The sequence below is a fragment of the Myzus persicae genome, unplaced genomic scaffold, assembly GCF_001856785.1.
Source record: "Myzus persicae strain clone G006 unplaced genomic scaffold, MPER_G0061.0, whole genome shotgun sequence".
Taxonomy (NCBI): Eukaryota; Metazoa; Arthropoda; class Insecta; order Hemiptera; family Aphididae; genus Myzus; species Myzus persicae.
The window spans coordinates 77,897-101,942 of NW_019104378.1; the positions used below are offsets into that span (position 1 = coordinate 77,897).

The following is a 24,046-nucleotide window of genomic DNA, read 5'->3' on the forward strand; positions in this document are numbered from 1 at the left end:
TTCAAAAAGTATACAATTTATAAACCCTTTTTTGCATAACTATAATTGTTGAAAAATAGGTATATTTAATATAATTGAGATATTTTTAAGATATTTTTCAATACATATTTTAATGAAATTTTGGTCATTAACATCCGAGGTCAAGAAATAAACATTTGGAAATCCTAAAAAAATAATATTTTATAAATATATTAATATGAACTACTTATTTTAGTGATTTTTAAAAAAAAAATATTTATCTATCATTAATTTGTTTAAGATGTTTTAGTAGTAAGTAAAGTACGAGTTTAATTCCTTATTAATAGTATAATATAGGTACATTGATATACATATGTATGAAGTAATACATAAAAGGCTAAGATTTAAATTGTTTCCTAGTTTTATGTAATTATTATTAAGATAAAAATCGTGTATTAATGATAATTTATGTCATTAATTTAACAAATATAATGAATTTATTAAACACAACCAACATCTTTTTGTTCATAATTTATGTTTTCGTTTTAAATTGCGATTTAAATAATAATGTAAAATATTTAGAAATATATTATTTAAATTAAATTAAAATACTACGGAATAAAAATATTTTTATTAAAAAAATTAATAATAATCTGTACATTTAAAACTACCACGACTGACTGATGAATTTTTGAGATGATTTAAATTAAATGAAAATATTTGCACTAGCCGTCATCGTTACTGGATAATGCTGACAGGCATCGTCCAGTAAAGTTTTTGTGAAGGTTTTGATGGGCCAGATCACGTTTACGTTTACGACAGTTAGTGTGATTTTTCTAAATTTAAAATACCACAAATGTTGACAGTTATTTACCAAGTTTTAATTTAATTTTTAAAAGATCGTATTTTAGCATGGATTAAATTTATTAAATCATGTCGGTTGTGACCTAAAAAATAATGAAAATAAAAATAAGATAGTATGATATTCATTAAATGTAAGATTATATTATATAATTTTGAAATTAAATACATTTTTAAAATATGTACCTTTATATTATTTTTATTGTACCTAAACAACTAGATTAACATATACTATGTAGAATAATATTTTAATAGCAATAATTAATAACATGTAGTACTACATAAATATAAAGTATAATGTATGTATTTACAATAATTAGAATCAAAATTAAATTAATAAGATGAAAAGGACAACAATTCTATTAATTAGAATTTGACAATTAATAGAATTTAGACAGTAAGGTTTAAGTGTAGGAAGTATCGGAAATTAATAAAAACTAAAAGCATAAAAGTTTTTTTTTATTGAAGAGGTATTCTAAATGTTTATTATAATGTTAAAATTTGCGAATTTTTTAAGAGGTTTAAAGTTTAAATAATGCTGAATTTTTTAATTAAATAACGATGTTATTTTTTGACATTTTTTAATTGAATTTGTAGCTTTAGGGTTTGACATTTTAATGCAACTTAACTCATATATTAATCAGTAAATAGATAAATAAATAAATCTTTAATCATTAATTATTTTTTTGAGTAACTTAAAATTTTTAAATAGTCCTTAAAGTATTTCGGTAAACTAAATTCCAGTGTGTTACTTACCTACTCAAAATAGTTAATCAAATGCAATGATTTATTATTTGTTTGAATTGTGTACCTCATATGTAATAATAACCGCTAATCACAACAATCTTGTACTTTACTTAACGAAGTAAGAATCCGGTATCTACTTACATAGGCTGCCTAGCGTTTATATTTATATCTGTATTTACATATCAATTTTCATAAAATAAAATAAACCAGTGAATTCTTCACTTTAAAGTACAGTAAATGACAAGTGTACCTATTTATTTGGTAAGTAACTATAATGGATGTGTTCAATTGAAATTCAATGATAAATTATTGCATAGGAAAAACAATTCTGAGATATAAATAAGTATATTTTATATATTATAATAACAACACTATAATTTATTTATTTTTCTATCAGTTATAAAGTAGGTTAAATAAAACGCATAATTTATCAAATAATAATAATTGATAAATTATTTCTTATAATATAACTACCGATCTGTTACTAACTGCGTATAAGGCTAAATCGGCATACTATAAAACGAATTGAATAGATTTGTCGATTCCCGTATAAAAGAAGCTCCAAATATTTTGAAAATTGTATTATGTTTATAACAATGTATATAGCTGTGAAAATGTGTATGTTCCAACTCAACACTTTTTTCAGTCACAACAAAATAAATAAACATTTTATTTTAATATATAATTTCATCAAAATTTGAACTTGAAATGTCTATATAAATAAATTGCGCCCAAGCATTTTCTAAACTAAAAATGTCTATGAGAAAATCTAATGTAAGATCGTATAATACATTTTCAAGCCTCTAGACATTTTTACTAACAATTTTTAAATTTTTAAATGCCTTAAATAACTTAAAATTTGTATGAATATATTTTGGGAATTTAAATTTCTATGGAAACTTATAGTATTTAAAGTAATAGTAGAATGTTTCTAGTTTTTACTATTAATAATGTCTTAATACAACTAAATATCAAATATCAACTAATCGAAGAAAAAACGTTATTTTACGTGTATAATATCAATATACAATGTTACGAATACCTAGATAAATATTGCCAAACATCGAAACTCAATCAATAGAATATCACTCATAAAATATAGATGGGACTTTACCCTTAACCATATTTTAATTAACAGCAATAAAAACGTATTGAATAACTTATATCGTATTTTCTAATCGACAGTATGAATATTAAACAGTATATGAACTTATAACCATAAAACAATGAGCATATTTTTGCAATTTTGGTGTTTTCATAAAAATTCTAACATCAAACGTTCATAAGAAAATTATTTTTTATTTACGGTCATATTATTTTTAAATTCGAGTAGTAAAAACTTTTTAATCATGTTGTACTGAATTTGAAAATCTTTTGACGGTGCATACATTTATTAATCAACATTCACAGAAAAAAAACTAAAAAAAAAATAACTTAAATGTCTCTAATATCTACAAATAGCTCGAAAAAATTCAAAGTATATTGAAAAATGTTACTATAATATAAAACTTATAATGCTAATATAAACACATTTAGGGAGCAATTTCAGGTATCCACGTGAATAATCGTTTCTGAATTACGACAAAATAATAAAACTCCAGTTGTTCCCTAATTATTTTTAGTTTTTCAATTATTAATAATTAATTGGAAAATATTGAGAAAAATGATTGCCTTGATGAGCCTTGCAACTTAATATTTATTATAATATTAACATTTTGTGCAATAAAACAATAATTCTAAGAGAAATATAATATGTATGTTTTCTTTGATATTTTTCTTTTACATTTATTTTGTTAATTTAAAATATGTACGTGTTAAAAACTATATTTTGTGAAATTAAGACCTAAGAAGAAATAAAATAGAATTTAATAACTATATTTGTACCTATTTAATTAAATTTAATAAATGATAGGCATTATGATTCTACACAATGTAGATATTTTTGCTATTTATTAACAAAAGCAATTAATATTTCGAGAAAAAATGTTTTGGTTTAATAAATTAGTGCACTGCTGAATGGGAACACATTCACTCAAAATAAAATACAAATAACACTACCCATTGCCATTTTGTGCCACTTACACACCTGCTAAGCGCACATCAATTGCTAAAACAATATTTTGATTTTGTTAAATTCACACACTAGGATTTCTTAAAATGAATGGGGGTATATAATATATATATACAATTTGACAACGACACGATTGCTTCAATTACGACACCATTTTAATTGCAATTCTTCTTCTCCTCCATATTATTATTATTATTATTATTAGGAGACTGTTTTGACAGGATATTAAGTTAATAAAACGAGCATAGCGTACAAATCATAATGGTTAGGCACTGGTAACGACTTATGCAAATTAAATGGCAAAGAAACGAGAGATTTCAGGTCTGTGCAAAGTGCTTTATAATATCATTCGTCAGATGGCATGGGAAGTGTGGAGTCATTAAGGGTGTTAAAATGGTGTGGTTCTCCTTTTCAACCTCGAATCCTGTTAATTAAATTCCTCGACGAGTTGTGCACTGTGTTTGTGTTTGTTGCGCGTGTGTGCGAGTGTCTCTTCCACGTCTATTTCTATCTCTCTCTCTCTTTCTCTCTCTGCCTCAGTGTTCCTGACTCTCTCTCCCTGACTATCTCTTGGTGCCAAAACCATTTGACAAAGCAATCGGTTCCAAAAATCTACACGCAAGCGGGAGAGGAACATACAGTTAATGAGACAAAGAGTGAGAGAGGAATGGGAAGCTTATTGTTACGACCCTCTGCCAACGCACCCATTGAAGCTCCCTCTAATTACACCCCACCTTACACCCGCGGCCAACGCTAAGTTAATTAACGTTTATTGATGTAATATAGAAGCCATATTGAGATGTGCAATAATGTTTTAATCGGTTTGAAAACTCATCGTATACGTTGAGTTCAAATAACGTTAACGCAGTAGATGTACAGACACCAATACAACAGTGTGAGTATGCTCAACTGTGAAAAATCACCAAAGGGAAGGTCGTTGATTTCAATGTCGGAGATCTTTGATTGTGTACGAGTTATAGGAATTTAAGAGGTATTATGTACGCATATTTTCGTTATCAATATAATGTATACATTTATAGGCGTGTGCACTCTCGTGTCTGTATAATTGTGTTTGTGTACAATATACACGTAAGTTGTAATACAAAAATGAATTAAATTAAATATATTTTTTGTAGAAAAAAAGAAAGAAAGTGTGTTGAGTCACAGTTTTTAGTTGTAAGTAAATTTTAAGTACAATTTTAATTTTTTTAATTTAGCCATATACATATAACTAAAAAAAATAGAAAACCAATTTACTCACCAAAACAGAATTCATTTTGATATCCATCATATTTTTAACTTCTGCTGCCAAATCGCGAATAAGTAAAAGCCCATCTTTTCTCCGTACTTTAGATTCTCGTTCTCGATATTTCTATTATAAAATACAAATATAATAGTTTAGCTTATTGTTTAAAATGTATTCAGAGTAAATACAAAATATATAAAAAAATATATTTATTTAGAATAATATTAACGATTTATATTGTTTATAAAACTACTAAAAAGTAGAAAATTCGAATGCTAGATTTGTTAAAAATGTTAAAATGTAAAATAGTTTTGGATTTCCAAACTTTAAACGATAATTTGGTAAAGACATAATATAGTTGGAAAAATTAATCAATCTATCACAACAGAAAATATATAGGTATTTACAAAGTTAATTTTAATTTGTGTGTGATTAATATGATTAAAATATACCTATAGGTATTTAGTTTTGAATCCAGATTTTTTACTTATATTTCATAGACCTTTTTATAATTTTGACTTCATTGGCCACTTTAGTTACATTTACGCTAACTCCGGAAATCCGAAACATATCAGTGTACTATCAATGTCTATCTTTTTTTAATATAATTATATATATATATATATTTTTAAACGTCTACCTTTCAATTTTAAAAATGTTTATTTTAATTAAAATGTTTGATATTGGTACCCTTATAAAATTGAAACTTACCCTCTGGATTTCATTCATGTTGGTGATTTGTCTACCAAACTCCCACAGGTCCACACCAAATTTCAGCGCCCAATTTTTCACTCTGAAACAGAACACACACGTCATGTATATCAAATACAAATAAGCGTAAGACCGTATTTTAACTGGGGCATCTATAAACGAGGGTAGAATAGAGCATAGAGGGTATGTCTGGCGGCCCGCCAGACCGTGTATTATCATTTGTCGGTGGCGGGCGTGTATTTGTGGGTCACACGTAATTCGTACGTGACGCTTGTTAATGGGATCTGGCCACAATGAACGCGTGTTGTATCACAACCTACTTGTAAAAAGGAAGCACCGATTTGATGTCCCGCGGGTCGCTGAACTGTGACGTATAAGCAACACCTATTTCGGTACGATGGATGCAATTATTCGATTTTCTGGTTTGTACGAGTGTTATGTGACATGTTTCAGAATTCAATCTATTTGTGTAATATAATACATACAATAAAATATATAAATTAACAAAAATAGCTGAGAACCTAAAAATCCGTTCCAAAGAGTTAATATTAAAAAAAGCAATTTAAGAAATATATTATAGTACCTACTCTCGAATATAATACGGGTTTTAAGCTCTTTTCGTATAGTTTCCAATGATACATTTAACATTACTTGGTGTGTTATTGTAGAAAATTATTAATTATTGTAAGTTTATAAATAATTAATAAACATGTATATTATTAAAACCAGCATTACTAAACACGTTTTAGGCAACAGATACACAGCTTCAGAAATGTATTTAAAACTATGTAACTATAACTGTGAAACTATTATTTTTAGCATCTTTAGGTAATTTTATTCATTTTTATTGCATATATTAATACATTTTAAAAGCTTTTAGTTTAAGCTAGAAATTCAATTTTTCAATTAATATATCAAGAAAATATTGTATTTCATTATTAATATAATTGTTAAGTATTTTTCATCCATTCCAAATAACAGTGTCATTCTATATGTGAACTATCTTCTATTCAGAATAAAATCTGGTAAATCAAAAACCAATAACTAATGAGAAGTTGGACAAACATCGAGATCGCATTTATTTCCAGTATAATGTTTATTTATTGTATATGTGCTTAAGTTTTGTATTTGATTTTTATATTTTTGTTAGTTAAGTTAAGATAAGGAAATATGAAAATTGGCGAAAGTTACACCATCGTTTTCCTATCTTTTGCTTAGTTCCGTGCCTATAAAAATAATGTTGGTCATTTTTTAAGTGCATTATTGTGTTGGAAAGTCATTTTCTATTATTTTGTAGAGCATTTTTCAGTTGTTTAATTGTAGGACATTCAAATCTAGACTTTAGTTATAATATTTACTATTTAGATTTATACATTTAGAACAATCAAAAATTATTTATTTTTAATGCAATCGCAGATGGTAGTTTTGATGAAGGCTGATTTTTCACCTTTTAATTAAAAAAACAAAATATTTTCAAAATTAGAGGATTAAAGGTTTTCATACAATATTACTGTAAACATAACTTTTTTTTGGCAGTTTTCTCAAATACTACTGGGAATTTTCTTGTCTGACAAACCTAAAGTACCATCTGTGTCCATTTTCCAATCGATAGAAAAACTGTATTAAAGTTTAGGTGTATTTTTATTTTTACTGCCCAGAAAAAAATAAAACTAAACGTTTTCTGAAATAAAATGAAAAACAACACATCCCGAAAAATCATTGTAATTAAAATCTAGATTCGATGCAGAATATTAAAAATGATATAAAATTGTTTAATAATTGTTATAATTTAATCACTGCAAGTTCCTACAATGGTGGTTTGTCAACTCTATTATGTTTTACATTTTATAATCATCGTATGAGATTCGTACAATAATTCTGTGTATTTATGGTTTATGTTTTTTCGTTAATTATATCATGGTCACAGCTGCTGCAGGTGGTACAAATGTACAATGGAATATAATTTACAGATCTCGTGAACAGTGTAATAAAATTATTATTTATTGAGTATATACAAAATGACCTATTCATCTATATTATGCGTCCACTATAATAGTGGTACTTTTAATTGGCTTTTAAAAACATTTCGGTGAGCCACACGTTTGTTGTTGTTTAAGCGTGTAATATACACGACTTGATTCAGTTCCTATTATTGTTATCGCGTACGCGTATAATGATTACAAATTAGGATTATCATACATATTATAAAAGTCCCTACAACAAACCGTTGACAGTTAACAACTATAATATGTACGATTGTTATTTTTTTTACTGGTGTAATATCGTTAAGTCTGTTGCCAAGTCACGGGAGTACTGTGGAGGGATTGATGGAACACCATCTCTACGGCTCTTTGGAATTTATGGCTTTATGACACCTTCCGACACAGTCAAACCCAAAACCAGTGGCTTTGTCGAATAGTGGAGGAAAATCTGTCATGGGTGTATGGGTGGAGTACAGCGGGAAGTCCATTGGCATTTAATTTCAAGTTTGTTTTCAGGAGTTCCATATACTTTAAACTCTCAACATTAATGCTGGTTAACAGCGGATTTTTGACACACAAGGTCATGGCAAATATTTGATAACTAACTACCATGTTCCATACGCCACTGTGAAATCGTGTACCATGTATGCCATGCATTACACAGAATAGCCGAGGACGATAGCGAGGAGAGGAAGAATAATGAGAAATAAAGAGAGAGATAATAATATTAAATAGAGGATCGAGAAAGAGAGAAAGCGATTTGCGGACAATTGGCGAAAAAAATCGACGAACGTTGTGGTTGTAGAATGAGGAAAGGACACGTGTGGTGTGCGGGTGGGTTTTTGAATGGGTGGTGCAGAGAAGGGTAGTGCGAGAGGGTATTTTAATATATATCTAAACACAATATAACACGCGGCTTTAAGAGGCATTAATCACACACAGGGAGGAACGCTTCGGCGGGACGAATGCAGCTATATGTACACATAGCGGGTGGGCTGGAGTATAGTGTTGTTTTGGCGAGGACGATAGGGGTAGCTGCAGGATGGGGGTCACGCGTCGACGTGACCCCTTCGTATACAATCTCGAGCGTTTTCTCGTACGCGCGCTGCTTCTACTACGACTATACTACGACTGCTACTCCAAGTACTACTACTACTACTACTACTATTACTACTACTACTACTGCTACTACTACTACTACTGCTGCTGCTGCTGCTGCTACTGCTGCTGCTACTCCAACTACTACTACTACTACTACTACTACCACTACTCCTCCGACTTCTACTGCCGCCGCCATCACTGCTACGATACGTATTAGTACGTTACGGCGAGCGCCGGAGCGCTAGCGTCTCCCGCCGCCGCGCAATATCGATCGCATTCGACGTGTACACACAGAGAGGCCCCCTGGATTTCGGTCGGCATTGACCTCCCTTCGCCCCGCCGAAAAAGGTGAGCGCCCGCGCGCGTGCGTGTGTGTGCCAGGGTAGTTGGTCGGTGGTGTGGGTGCGGGCGAGGGTATGGCGGTACGCGCGCGCGACCTGCACCGGACAGTCCCCGCACTCCGAGCTTTTCCCCGAGACGGGGTATAGTCGTCGCCGTAGTCGTCTCCTCCACCGCCACGTGCAAAGATTTCTCCCTCCCTCCCACCCCACCAGATCACGACTACATCCGTCCCGTCGATATAATAATAATAATATATTACGTATAACCGATTTTTTTATTTTTTTTTCTGCACAACCGTCAAGTTTGTCTTCGAGCCGCATCTGTGGCGTATAATAATATATAAAATATATTATAATACGATAATATGTATACGCGCAACGTATGTATTTTCACCAAAATAATAATACAATCACGAAATCCAGATCCGTGCAGCACTGTTTACCGCGGTATGAAAATATAAAATGCACGTGGGATCTAATAATAATGTAAAATGTACATATACTATACATACAATATAATATAAGATACGAAACGATTCGGTTAAGCGTTAATTTGCACATTTTTTATTTTAATAATATAATATAGAATGTCTCCTATAATAATATGGTAATAGGTAGGTCTGTATACGACTCCAGTCTGAGCGGTGGAGTGTGTATTTTGTTCGACTACCTATATATTATTTATATCGTATACATATTTTTGTCTTAAACAATAATAATATAGATATGAGGTAGTGCTACAATATGTTCATATTGCAGCCTTCTTGATTGGAAATATGTCACAGATGGTATTTTATAGGCAGATCATTTTTGGAATTCCCACGTAGTGCCCGAGAAACTTGTGAAAACTCTTCAGAATAACTGCAAATAACAAACCTCTTTCGATCAACGAAATATATTTTGGATATTTTACATTGTAAGAAATACTAAACAAATGACATTGCTTACAAATTACGTATTTGCTACATAAATATGTAAACTTGATATAAAAGGTAGATTTTGTGTTGCCCATTGTAAGGCAATCACAAGCGTCAAAATGTAATACCTGCATATACTTTTCCAATATTTTAATTTTTAACTATACTAAAAAAATATCTAATACCTTAATCATTAAAAAATCACACAAATGTAGTATCTATTCTGAATATGTATCTTGCGTCCAGTCCTTAGGGATACAATAATTTGTATCAATTACTCTATATTTTATGATATGATAATTTTAAGAGATAAGAATATAATATAATTACAACAGCAACATTAGCGATAATGTATATTATTTAGACTGATTAATAATCGGTTATCATAATATAAGCATACATCGAACCAAAAGATAATATTTTGATTTTAATTATGAATCATAATTCATTCATATTATTATATTCAATAGAATACAACTATTTGTGATAGAAATAAGTAATATATAATATACAATAGTTATTCAAAATCTTTTTTTTATACGGCTTGATTTTATAGAATTTTACAGTATGGCACTAATCATTACATTTTCATAATATGCTCGTTATCCTAGAAGTCAATATTAGTATACGACAGTTTCTATCATATAATATGCAGCTCTCCTTACGTATTCCAAATGCCAACTGTTCAGCTGGCGACGTTCTTTTTTAGCTAACATTTTTTTTATTATTCCGTTCCTGACCTATACAGGAATAATATAGTCCCAGACTTATATGATATATAAAACAAGAATATACTTTATATCGTATAATATAAGTCATGTGACTTATTTCCGCATTTAGAATTTTTATCTATGTTTTTATTGACATTTTTTTCGCAAACGTGTAATTCTGGCATTGCGGAGCCATCTCTACCGACGTTTACATTAAGCACTATTTTATTTGCGCCCACCACAACCGCAATGGTATCATTGGTATCGAATTACTATCTAAATATATGCGTCACATATTTTGCTATTATACACATAAGTCTTTTGTTGTGTTTCAAATATGTGTCGTGTTTTAGAGCCAGTATTGCACTACTACATTTCAATACAATTATTTAACAACAGTTTCTAGTGGCTGTTATGATTATACATACATAAACACTATATTATTACAAATTACAGTATTTCACTTAGTAACCGTTACACAAACACTTAGAACGATATATAGGAAAAATAATTTGGATTTTTAGTATTAAAGAATCATGGGTGTTCGAAAACTTATTTGATAAAACAAAATACAAAAAAAATAAGATTTTGTTTTTCATCAAATATACCTATATAATTTGTTTATACAAATCCAATATATTTTTTAGTATAAAAAAATTTTATGAGAACCAGTTATAGTTATAATTCCGTCGCACAAAAAAACCCAAAAATAATTAAATTTACCTATCAACCATAGATATACTCTGTGCCTTTTAAAATTGTTTTTAGCTAAAACTTTACATGTACTGTATACTGTATAGTAAACCTTAATTTTGTGTGAATATTAATATCTAAAGTCATAAATCAATTTATTTTTAGCTAATCTAACTCCGTATAATTGGTTATTCTTTAATATTCAATTAAAATTAGGTTATTTATTAATAAACAGTATTATGTAATAGAATAATAAGATATTAATTAATTTGTTCATTAGCTTAGAAAACTTGGACCGCATATAGAAACTTTTTCTTTGAACATTAATATTCCATTAATAAACTTTATAAAATTTATCAATTTTTTGAGTTGTTTTACAGAACTTTTTGCGTTCATTTCAATGTAATACTTTTATACTTGATAGATTTAAGAATATTTTAAAATTATAATTTATCATTTATACTCATAAAATGTAACAATGTTAATAATTTCAAAAACGTAATTTTTAAAAATCAGACTACTACTTTACTTTTATTATTATTATTATTGTTGTTGTTATAACCACAATTTTCTTGTACATCTAAAGTAATTAAAAAAAATAATCAAAACGGATATCATAATTTATTTATTTTCGGATATATGTAATAATTAATTAGATAATCTGAAATCTAAATGAATAAAAATTGGGAAAATATAGATAGTGCGGTATTATGTGTTAAGAACATAGTATAGAATATAGATTAATTAGATTTATATAATTATTCATCAGATACGTATTTTTAGTTTTATAATTTTGGTCAGGAGTGATTATTTATTTTCCAGCAAATGTCGTGTGTATATTAAAATCATCATAATACTAATTTAGTATCATGATTTAATAAACCATGATTATACGGTAAAAAATATAAATTACATGCAATTAAGATTCTAGGTATACTACACTAATTACATAATTCTGCATTTTATCGAAGGTTGAAGATTATTATAAGATTTTATTTGATTTTGATTAGGTTATTCTTAAATCTTAATTAATATTCATGTGTAGGTACTTATAGTTGATCTATTTTCATCGTTTTTTATACTATACCTGAAAGACTGCAACTATGTACAAATAACGTTATTTTTTAAATGATCTACGAGTATTATATTTAAGCTACCTATATAATTTATAAAATGTCACTTTAAAATATATATATTACAATATATTTGTACATTATACACATTGGGTCCTATATATATAGATGAATTTTTTTCCCCTCAAAATCGTTATTAAACGTTTTATGATATACGTAAGTCTTACTCTAGTACCCATAAGACCTAACTGAGTTTCAGTGAAAACGACCATTAATAATAATCACAAAATAAAAACAAATAATAAATAAATGTCACAGGGTTGTGTTGGGTGTTGGGGAGAGGAGAGTCTTGAGTATTTCAAAAAAATAACTGTACAATAATTACATAAATGTGTGACATAAACTAGGTAATGAAAAACGAAAAAAAGAAATCCATTGAATTATTATAGCTGTTTCTTTATTATACATCATATTATTATTATATATAAGTCCGGTGTTGCCACCAACATAATCTCCCCCCCCCCGCCCTACATCAGCTTGGAGGTTGTGGCAGGCCGCCCGGTGTGTCGCAAAACAATATAAAATAAGGATGATATCCACGACGCGAGAACGCCACTATATAGCGCCACCGCCTTTACCACCACCTCGGCCATCGCCAAGCACCACCGCCGCCACCGTCCAACAACGCCACTGCTCCCCCACCGCGTAAGAGATAAAATTTTATTACGGGTTTCGTAATGGCATCTGTTGCCCCCGGGCGGTTACAGTGCAATATTTCACTGATTCCGTTCATTATACGGGCTACTATATACGGACGTTACATGCGCGGTACACAAATAAATGCCCTTTTAGAAAACCACCGGGGATCAAATTCAAGATAAAATTAATGGCATACTACGCTACGATGGCCATAAGCCTGCTGTATCTAGCTTTAGATTTTCCAACCCCTCCTATACCCTATATTGTACACCTCCGACCTTATATTATGTATCATACGTCCATACCACGTCTCTCTCATATATGCATATATATGCACCATGGCCACTCCTCTCATCCTCGTAAAGTATATAATATATCATTTCGTGTATAATATTATAGTCGTCGGATTACACTCAATATACACACATATTATTGTATTGTAATAGTCTTCAATAATTCATATAACAACGTTTATTATATAATTATAAACATTAATTACATATTACGTAAAATAAATCAAACGTTGTTATATATAATAATATAATATATTATTATATTAATGTAGTAACATAAAGGCATGTTTAAAAACAAGTAAACTAGATTTAAGCTAAAATGTTCTTTGTGTTTGAAATATTCATGCATGTGCAGTGTATAATGTGTAAGGGGAGATGAGGTAGTGAAAAATCGTGTTAACACTTGCTCGTTTTATTAGTGCACTTAGAAATACGACGGTCGAGGGTAAGTATATAAGTGTTCACGACCAGGGATTTTAGGGGTTCAAAACCCATTTCGAAAATACTTTCAAGTAAATTATAATATTAATTGTAGACCACGAAGAAAGATAACACGTAATAAATTTAAGTAATAATGCAGTAAATTATTCACTTCTAACCAAATACAGAATCAAACGTTTGTTCTGTACTTCAATTAAAAAAATTATATGAAGCACGTATTATAAATTATATATAATAATATAATACAATTATTTGTTTTTGCTTATTAAAGTAAATGTATAAAAATTAATCAAAATTAATTACGATACAATAATTATTATTCATAAATCATAATTCGTAAATATAATATATTATTACACCAACTATAATGCATAATATTAAGGTATAGCAAATTTAAGAAATATAATTGCATGCTTCATATAATAATACTGTACTCAAAATAAAATCTAAGGTGCGATTCTAAAAATGTTTAACTTTATTTCTCAAGGTAGGTACCTAATTCAACCATACAATAATACATTAATTACCTATAATAAAACTTTTAAATATTTTGTATTCAGAAGTTTATTCTCAACTGAGATGGTCCGTATGCTGAATAGACATACATACTATCATAGTTTTATTGACTCACCCTGCAATGGTGTTCAAGGGGTTGAGAGGATTGAGGGGTCCCGAGATTTGGACTTTTGAGCAGTATTTGAGTGTCCATATAATTGGTACATTTTATTCGGAATTAATACACATTTTAACAATATTGTATTTAACAATCATATACCGATCTAAAAATTACAAATATATATTATTTATTTGTATACAACCTATCTTGAAATTATCTGGTTGCGCTATTGGGTAATTTTGCTAGTCTTAAAGTATAGCATAAATAAAATATATGTTTGTCCATCTGATATGCATGGCAAACAAATTGTATTTTTCCTGCATGTTTTATAGTGAAAGGTTTGATTACGAAATGATAGCTCTTGCATTGAAAAAATATTGTATAAATAGCCAAAGATGAAAGCTGGGTGAACCCTGATCAATCAAAAGTAAAATGGTACACGTTAAACTGGAGCTGGTTATATAAAAGATAAATTCACTTTGCTTGAAAATACTCATTAGAATTGTTAAATTCATGTTAAAAATACATTTTTTTTTTTTACTTAAAACTATTTTGAAATGTAAATTTTATTTTTATTTTGCAGCTTTTATACATTTCTTCTAAGTCAGGATGTTATGAATGTTAAGAAATAATAATAAATAATTTCCATAGGTTGTAAAAAAGTTTAAAATTGAATATTTTCTAAAATTATTTTAACCACCTCAATAGTATAAAAATTAAAAACAGTAATTAAAAATTATTTAAAAATGAATAAAAATAATTTTACAGTATAAATGTAACACCAATTATGTTTAACAAAAGATTCAATCTTCAGTCAAGCTGTTTCCAGCTGTTATAGGTACATCACAATTTTCGTGTTAAAATTATGTACTAATTATTAGTAATTACTTATTAAAACCTTTTACTCTTAATTTCAATTATGATGTGTATATATTCAACAATTATATTTAATTAAAATATTAAAAACTAACAAAAACCCATTTTGTGGAAATTGATTTGTAGCCAGATTATAATATAATAGGTATTATAAAGTGTTGTCTTTCTTTTTCAAAAATTGTGAGCTTAATTTGTTGGACATTGTTGGAGCACTACCAAATTTTGTGGATTTTAATTTTTCTGACAAACAGAATATTACGCTGCCCCCTATTTGTTTAAACTGCACAATTATTTGCAAAATATTTTCGAAACTTTGGAGAAAATTATTTGAAAGCGTTGACACAATTTCGAAGCCCATGCCTCAAAATAAGAGTCTGGTCACATGAAACTGCCCTACTCTCCCCTCCAATCTGATTATTTTTATTTTAGATAGGGAATTGATTTATAAATTCTGAAAATCAATTTGCAAAATTCCATTTTAAATTTGTCAGGTAGCTTCATTTGAGGAGACCTAGATTCTAGCTCTTTCATTTTATTATTTTTATATAAGACATAAGTAGAAATGATTTTCAAATTCTGAAAATTAATTTAAAATAAATATTTCAAAAATGATAAAATAATTTTCTCTTAAATTAGTCTTCGAGGAGTGGAGGTAGAGGAGGGGGTTGGAAACTTATCTCGTGTATCAATGTAGCAAATGTCTTGTTAGGATGACATGACTGTAATATTATTTTTAGTAATAATACTATTATTTTGTGATAGTTGATAAATTATTTTAATTGTACTATTTTTTTAAAGACATGTATATCCTAAAAATATTACTTTAAAATATGCCGGACACGTCTAGTCGATAACTTCTTCGAGGATGCACCTTGACCACACAAATATAGATAGGAGGTTAGGTGCGTTATAATATATCATTGATAGCTAATGTTTCAGGTATGAATCCGTAATGTAATATATTATAATAGGTACATTAAACTCTGCTAAATATTTATTAAGGCTAATAAAAAAAAATACATTATACTCGATTAGAGTATGGGAAATTTAAATTATCATAAGAATACTTAAATGTGTTATAATTATTTGAAAATATTTTATATAAGTATAATATTTTATAGAATTTTAACAGTTACCCTTAATTATTTCATTATCATAGTATTCGAAGAAACATATTCAATTTTTATTTTTTCGAATACTATATGTTAACTTGAGATAAATATTAAGCTATCAGATAGTAAATAAAAGCAAACAAGACTTATGTTCCATAACTATAATATCGTGGTATACTGGTATTGCATTTTGAACTTGTTATATGACTTTTATAATCGTTAAATTATGCAATAAGGATTACTTGTCTTCATTAATTATGATAGCCAGCGACCACGGTTAGTAAATGTATCCACTAACTGTGGTCGACTACTTCATAATTAAATTATCTAGATAAACGAGGTGCATAATAAATAAATATTAATAAATATTAAGTTAAAACATTTTCAAATAAAGCGTAAGTTATTTAGATATACAATACACCTTTTAAGATAATATATTTTATTGTATTATTTGATAAATATATAATCTCGAATGTAGCATATTATATTTCATTAGTTACCATTGTGGGCCTGTGGCTTGCTGTTTTAAAAACTAAATTGATTTCAATAAAAGCTGAAAGAAATTAATTCGAGATTAGGGATAAAATAATTTTTAAAAAAACACAATTGAAACTATTTAAGCATGCTTAAATAATCGAAACATGCTGCATACACTTACAGTATTGCAACCATATTTCTCAAAAAATTATTTATTTCTACTAGAAAACAAGTTTAAAAAAAATAATACCATATGTATTATTTAAGAATTCGTTATATATATATTTAATGTTTATTGTATATTGTATTTACTTGTATAAAATATAGTGAATTCTGTTTTATGTACGATGAGTTATGAAATTGAATTTTCTCCCGTTTGCGATTCAATTTGATTTTCTTAATAAACAACCTAGGTACCCACTCTAATAATTCGATTTGGCACAGTATTCCATCCATTCTAAAATCGTTCAGCCATAAACGAAAGATGAAAAGTATATATTTACTATTTTTAGTTTCTAAAATATTACGCTCAACTAATACAAAATCAAGATAAATGTATTATTATATCAGTTATTCCACTGCAGTTTCATTAATTTTATCTTAATTTATTGATTGTACGAGTATCTAGTAGAATATGTATTATTCCATAGTTGTTTCTACTAACATTAACATAAATTATTAAAAATATTTGTAAGTTATTTAAATTATGAACTTAATATTACGTTTATCCTGTAGAATTCAGTGATTACTGATCAAATTAAAATCATTACTTATATATCAATTTAAATTAATTATGCGAAATGCTTAGTGGTCTGGCCGGCCGCATTATTACTTCGATTTAATTATTATTTGTACAGCCAAAGCTTAAAGGTGTTTAAAGTGGTTTTGCTTCTATATATTATGTAGAGCTAAGAATATTAACTTTCCTTTAGTTTATATAAAGTTAAAAAGCCTTGAGTCTCAGTACTGGAATGAGATTAGTGAATTATTTATTTACTTACTTATTTAGTATTTTTAATCCCGTTGCGAAGAGTTTGAAGCTTAAATATGGTTTTACACTTTTAGAGTTTTTGGAATATTATATATTAAGTCCTTGGCATTACTAATTAAGATAAATATTTAATATGCAATGGGTCACTATCTGATAAATATCCTTTATAATATAAAAATAGAGTTATTATAATATTATAATAAACTTGAAATACTTGATTAAAAAACAACACACAACATAACAAATAATATAGGACATAGGTATAATTAATACTTAACAAAAAAAGCATTAACTTTTAAGTTTAAATATTTCCAAGTAACAATATAACAATAATTACCATAATATTAAATATATTATGTATATATAAAAATATCGATACTTATTACTGGTCTGCGATTAAAATAATCTTAAATTGTAGAATATAATATTATTATTTTAGGAGTATAACACTAATAAGTGATAACTTATACATAATAAGTTATATTTCTAGAAGCTGACACGCGTCAATCAGATAATTAAACTTAAAATAAGAATAATAACCTATTACAAAGTACTAGGTATAACAGTTATTCTAGGTATCAACTAACAGTAATTGATTATCAAAATCAGAAAACATATTTAAATTATAATGTTGTAACAATGCAATAGATCAAAAATAAAATTACATAGTCTATTCATATATTTTGTATACGAGAGTGAATTCTTAACTAGAAGTAAAAAATATATCTTTACTTTAGTAGTTTTGACGATTTATATGAAAATAACTTTGTTCATATTATTATTTCTATTCTGAACAATTATTAAGTATAGTATAAGATTACAAATTTTAATACATTAGTTAAAATATTAAGAGTAGTACAGAATTGGAAAAAAGTATCGAATAATTCATAAGTTAAAACTGCTAAATACACTAGTTGCAATCATTTTGGATAATAATATTGTTAGGGCATGACACAATAATAATACAATATATGTCAAATACTAACCTACTTTCATATGAGAATAAGTACATATTTTATTATGATCACTTAAATTACGAAGCTATTGAAATTATAATATCTGGACAGGATATCGGGTACTGTATAGAACTCATCGTTATTATACTCCATATACCTCAATACTGAATAGTCGTAGCTTAGACACTATCATTTGCTATTTTTCATTTAAACTAAATTATAAATTATAAAATATATAAAAATACTCGTAAAATACTCGTAATCTGTGTGGATTTTGAACCCAATCTAACCACGGCTCCTAACAATTTCTTCATAATTTTCCATATAGTATTTTGATATGAAATATGGTTTCTTACTGCTTGTATAAATTATTGATAACATAGATGAATTGCCCTTTTAAAACACAAATTAAAAGAAACTTTTATTTGGTGGCAAAGAAGACCATAATATAAACAAGTGATCACAGAAATAATAGATAGGGACATAGAAGCCAAGTGATTTAAGGGAGATGGTACCTACAGTTTTGGTAAGTGTATTTTTATTTAATATACTTTTAATCTCAAAGTCACAATTTGGAAGAATAAATACATCACCTTGCCAAAACCTAATATTGGAACTTGGTTGGAATAATTTTGGTGTAAGGTTCGCTGCATAGTTATTCTCAATGTTTTTGAACCTTAACTTTATTAGTGATATTTGTTGGCCGGCGCGTTGTATAGGCAACTTCGGTACAACAATGTATAGGTGGTACTTAAACTGTATCGCACTTGCTGTTATCGGAAAACAAATTTAATATGAGAATATTTGATTACGACAATAACGTGCCAACTACCCTTGTAGCCGGGTCTACACGTGCAACTACGACGATAAAATCATGGATTTCAAATATCATGATAACAGAGCTACTATTTTGATTCAGTTATGTTTTCATAATAATTTATCATTTAGTTAAATAGGTATTATATTAATTTGTTATATTATTATAATTGCTTTTACGAGGTCAAATAAATCACAATAAAAATAAATAACTCAAAAATAAAGTAATCCTCAATGACTATTTTTTTTATTTTGTCTTCTATATTATTCAATGAAATAAAATTAAGTAGTTTATTTACTAGGTAGAGTATATCATCTCTTAAAAAAATAGTACCGAAACCAACATTACAAAAGCACGTTACAACAATGATAAAACCATTGATTTGCTCAGAATCTATAACCTAAAAGAAGCCTATAAGGTCATAAGGCATTTTAAAATGAAAGATTTTCAACATTTTATTTTTATAAACTCCGCTGATAATTCAACACATTTTTAATGTAGTATATTAGTATTCCAACCCCGTTTTAACAAATATTAATAGTAAACTGTAAAAGTAAAATAAACGCGTAATAATGTGCCTGCACTATTTACTATTGTGTATAGTATATTATTATCAACGAGTGTATAATATTATGTTGAATACCCAACATGCTATTATCTGTGCATAATACATAAATATAATCGAAGCGCATTCAACGACATCGAGTTTCTAAAAGGTTATAACAACAATTGAATAGAACTCTCGACGGATCAATTTCGACACGAACCGTTTGGCATAATGGTTTTATAAATAATGACCACATAACACGTATATCTATATATAGTATAATACACAATACATGAACGTAAACGTCTACATGTTTACCAAAAACTCAGAATAGTCTATCCGCATTTGGCGTGTGTTTACCGTATTTCTCATCAGTGTTTGGAAACAAGTTATATACAATAATACTTATATATTATAATATTATTTTATTAGATCACTAAAATAAGAAAAATTATGGGTTCACACTAAAGGCGAGTGATTTACACGCACGGCAGTGGTGGATGTTTTGGTTCTAAATATTATACACTTACACGGATGGGTTTGTTGGTAAGGGTGAGCGGGAGTATAAAAGCCCTAAAGTAAGGAAGAAGCCTTTTTTTAAATCACAGATATTATATTTTAAAACTCTTGTTATTACAACTACTTGGTAATTGTCAAACAATCAGTGTGTTTGTAATACATTTTTCAGTGCACCATTTGTTGAAAAACTAATGTAGCAATGTAGCATATATACCACTAGCTGACGTATGGTTAAACACTTAAACTGACTATTGGAGAAGTACGAGACTACATAAAAATGACTTATTAAACCAAATTATTAGGTTTAGTGTACTATGCAGTGTGTACAATATCATTATTATAAATTATAATAATGCGAAATTATGAATTTTTTATGGTATTGCATCATAATAATCGTTATCCAATCACTTACTCGTTGTGTGGTATGTCCTCCGCCTGTGCCCTGACGCCGGGTAACGGCGACACGACCACGGCGATCAGCAACACTAAGACGTGCGCGACGGCGACGACGGGACAACAACAACACGCACCGCCGGCGAAAAACATGGCGATTTGACCGCGGCACGCACACTAATCGAACGCACGACGATAACAACGACGATGACAAAAACAACAATAACAACAACGACGGAGCCTGTCGCAACCGCGTATAGGTATTAGATACGAGCGCAACACGATCGAACAGGAAAAAACGGAGCGGACGAACCCAACGGATGCGATTTCGGCGCGTGAACAAGACAAACGAAAAATAAAATCGGCTAACAGTAGTAACGACTAATCGCGGGCGAAACAACGACGGTCGCAGTGACACTCGTCGGCACGCAACCAGGCGGCGGTGACATAGGAAGAGTCGTCGTCCATTGCGGCGGCGGCGGCGGCGGCGGCGGCGGATGTGTGTGCGGCGCCCGTGCGGTATAATATACGAGATGCGCACGTCCGCGATGTGTACGCTCGCGTATATGAGTAGTAAAAGTATTATTATACGCGAAATCCGGCGGCGTGCCGCGGCGGCGTCATCGTCCGGGAGTGGAGGCGGCACCGTCGTCGGGGGGTCTGGAGCGGCAGCGGCGGCGGTAGCGGAGGAGGCGTGGGCGGCGCGTGCGCCCTCCCTCGTCACTGCCGCCGACTGAAAATTTCCTTTTATTATATTGATTCTGCAGACAGATGGGCGCACCCCCTCCCCACGCGCCAAACACACGCTACACACACACACACACACACACACACACACACACACACACACACACACACATGTGTACACCGATCACCATCTCCCAATCCCTTCCCGGAGCTAACATGCCCTCACACACCCCCACCACGGGGCAGGCTGTATGCGACGGTACGGTGGCAACGCGACAAATTGAACTCTGCGTGTACGACAAAATTCCTGTATATACGTGTAGACTCGTATATAGTTACACGGCCAAGCGCGCGGTTGACAGCCATTGAGAACGAAGTCGTAGACACGGCCGCCGACTTCAGACTTAGTGTATATATTGTGTATGTATATATATAAATATTATGTACATTGGACAACATTATAACGATACGGAAAATATATAAATGAAAGAATGCGAAAAAAATAATAATAACAGAAACATGATTAAAACTTGACAACCAAGTATTTTTAACCCGGCAAAAACGTTCTTTTTTAATCGCAAGCCAGTCCCTTTTGTGCGAATCTTTCATTAACATGTATATTCGTCGCCATCACAGCCATCTAAAGAATATATTATAACGGGATCGCGTCGGTGACAGCCAGCCGAAGCGGGGAACGACTGAACGCGAGGGACAAACGCGCGCGTGATGATCCCTTGAATGGACCAGCGGAACGCCAGCCAGCCGTCCTCCCGTCTGACAGAAAAGTGCGATTTGTCTGTTGGCTGTTCTACGCGCTTAATATTCTGAATAATGAATTTCTTTCCAACACGCACACACACACACACACACACATATACATATATATGTATAAAAACGCACTTATATACATTATACAGTCAGAGAGGTAGTACCTATAGTTAGATAGACAACGGAGAGAGAGAGAGTGTGTAAAAAGAATAGAAAACAAATGAATTAGTTGGAAAACGATGACAGACCGTGTATAGTAAATAAATATATAATAATGGCCTCACTCCGACATTCATGAATTCCAGTTAGTTACAAGTACAAAACAATTAAATTACAAAACATTTGTCGATAATTAAATTTTTAAAAGAAATAACCCAATAGATTAGCTTTTTTACTCGCGAACATATCTTACCTATCTAAAGCTAAAAATACCTAGGTATATATAAATAACACAATAGAATATTCAAGATCTTGTATTGCAAGCGTAGAAAGTGATTTGTACTGACATCCCGCCAATATACATGTATACAATATACTTGAGATAGGCATAAGAATTTCGTATACGGATTATCTAAGTATGAGTACCTACATTAGCTATGCTAGGTCAACAAAAAAATAGTTAAAAGTAGTTCTGAGAATAGGGCATGGGAAATTTCATTGCGAAGTATATACGGATAGAAAACTCTAAATCATAGTCGTTAATAGAAACGCTCGTATAAGGCACGATTATATGACTATTAAACAAATATTGACCAAGTTAACAAGACAATAATATAATAGCTACGTTATTTAAATATTATAACAGCAGAAACTGCGCCCTTCCATGTCGATAACGAAACGACAAGAGATATCGGAATCCGATCATAAGACCGTGGGTTGATGGCATTCTTGGACGTTGCACTCTCATATACGATAGTAAACGGGGTCAACACTATCTTGTCGATAAAAGAGGAGTAGTGGACATTAGACCTATATAGTAGAGACCCGGGCACCCGATATTCAGACGAGTTCTGTCAAAGTGAATACAAGCACCTTCATACCAGCAGATTCAGAAAATATTCAACTACACAAAGCCTAGCACTTTTGGGGACTACCAGTTTACCGTCAGTGCTCGACTTGTGGGTGAACGCAAGGGGACGGAGAACACCAACTAATTTTTCAGAAATTTTAGCATACGCCTACTATTATTTTTAAGGGGAACTCACGGAACCCTAAATTTTTCTGCAGGTTTAGGCATAGCCCCCCCTCCTTAATAACGTTTAAAAAGTGATGAAGACACTTTTTTTTTAAAATTAAACAGAGTCCTCTTACTTTTATTTTTCCAAGTCTAGCACTATTTAGTATTTACCACCCAGCACTATGGGGATTTCACTAGCTGGAAGGAAAATCGTCTCTCTCCAACGCTTCAACTGTCATTGAAAACTTAACTTCCGGTACAGGCGT

At 30.1% G+C, this 24,046-nt stretch overlaps 1 protein-coding gene across 3 annotated transcripts in view; it reads right to left on the reverse strand.

Moving 5' to 3' along the window:
- LOC111041758 (voltage-dependent calcium channel subunit alpha-2/delta-3) overlaps positions 1–21,724 on the reverse strand; it is a 48,616-nt gene extending 26,892 nt beyond the window's left edge. For all 3 annotated transcript variants that reach the window (XM_022326162.1, XM_022326161.1, XM_022326160.1), the window contains exons 1-3: positions 21,168–21,724; positions 5,595–5,676; positions 4,899–5,009 (exon numbers count right to left, since the gene is read on the reverse strand). In XM_022326162.1, coding sequence (XP_022181854.1) covers positions 4,899–5,009; positions 5,595–5,676; positions 21,168–21,301 — 327 coding nt within the window. In that variant the 5' untranslated portion in view covers positions 21,302–21,724. The remainder of the gene's footprint in view (positions 1–4,898; positions 5,010–5,594; positions 5,677–21,167) is intronic.
- Between the last annotated feature and the right edge of the window lie 2,322 nt (positions 21,725–24,046).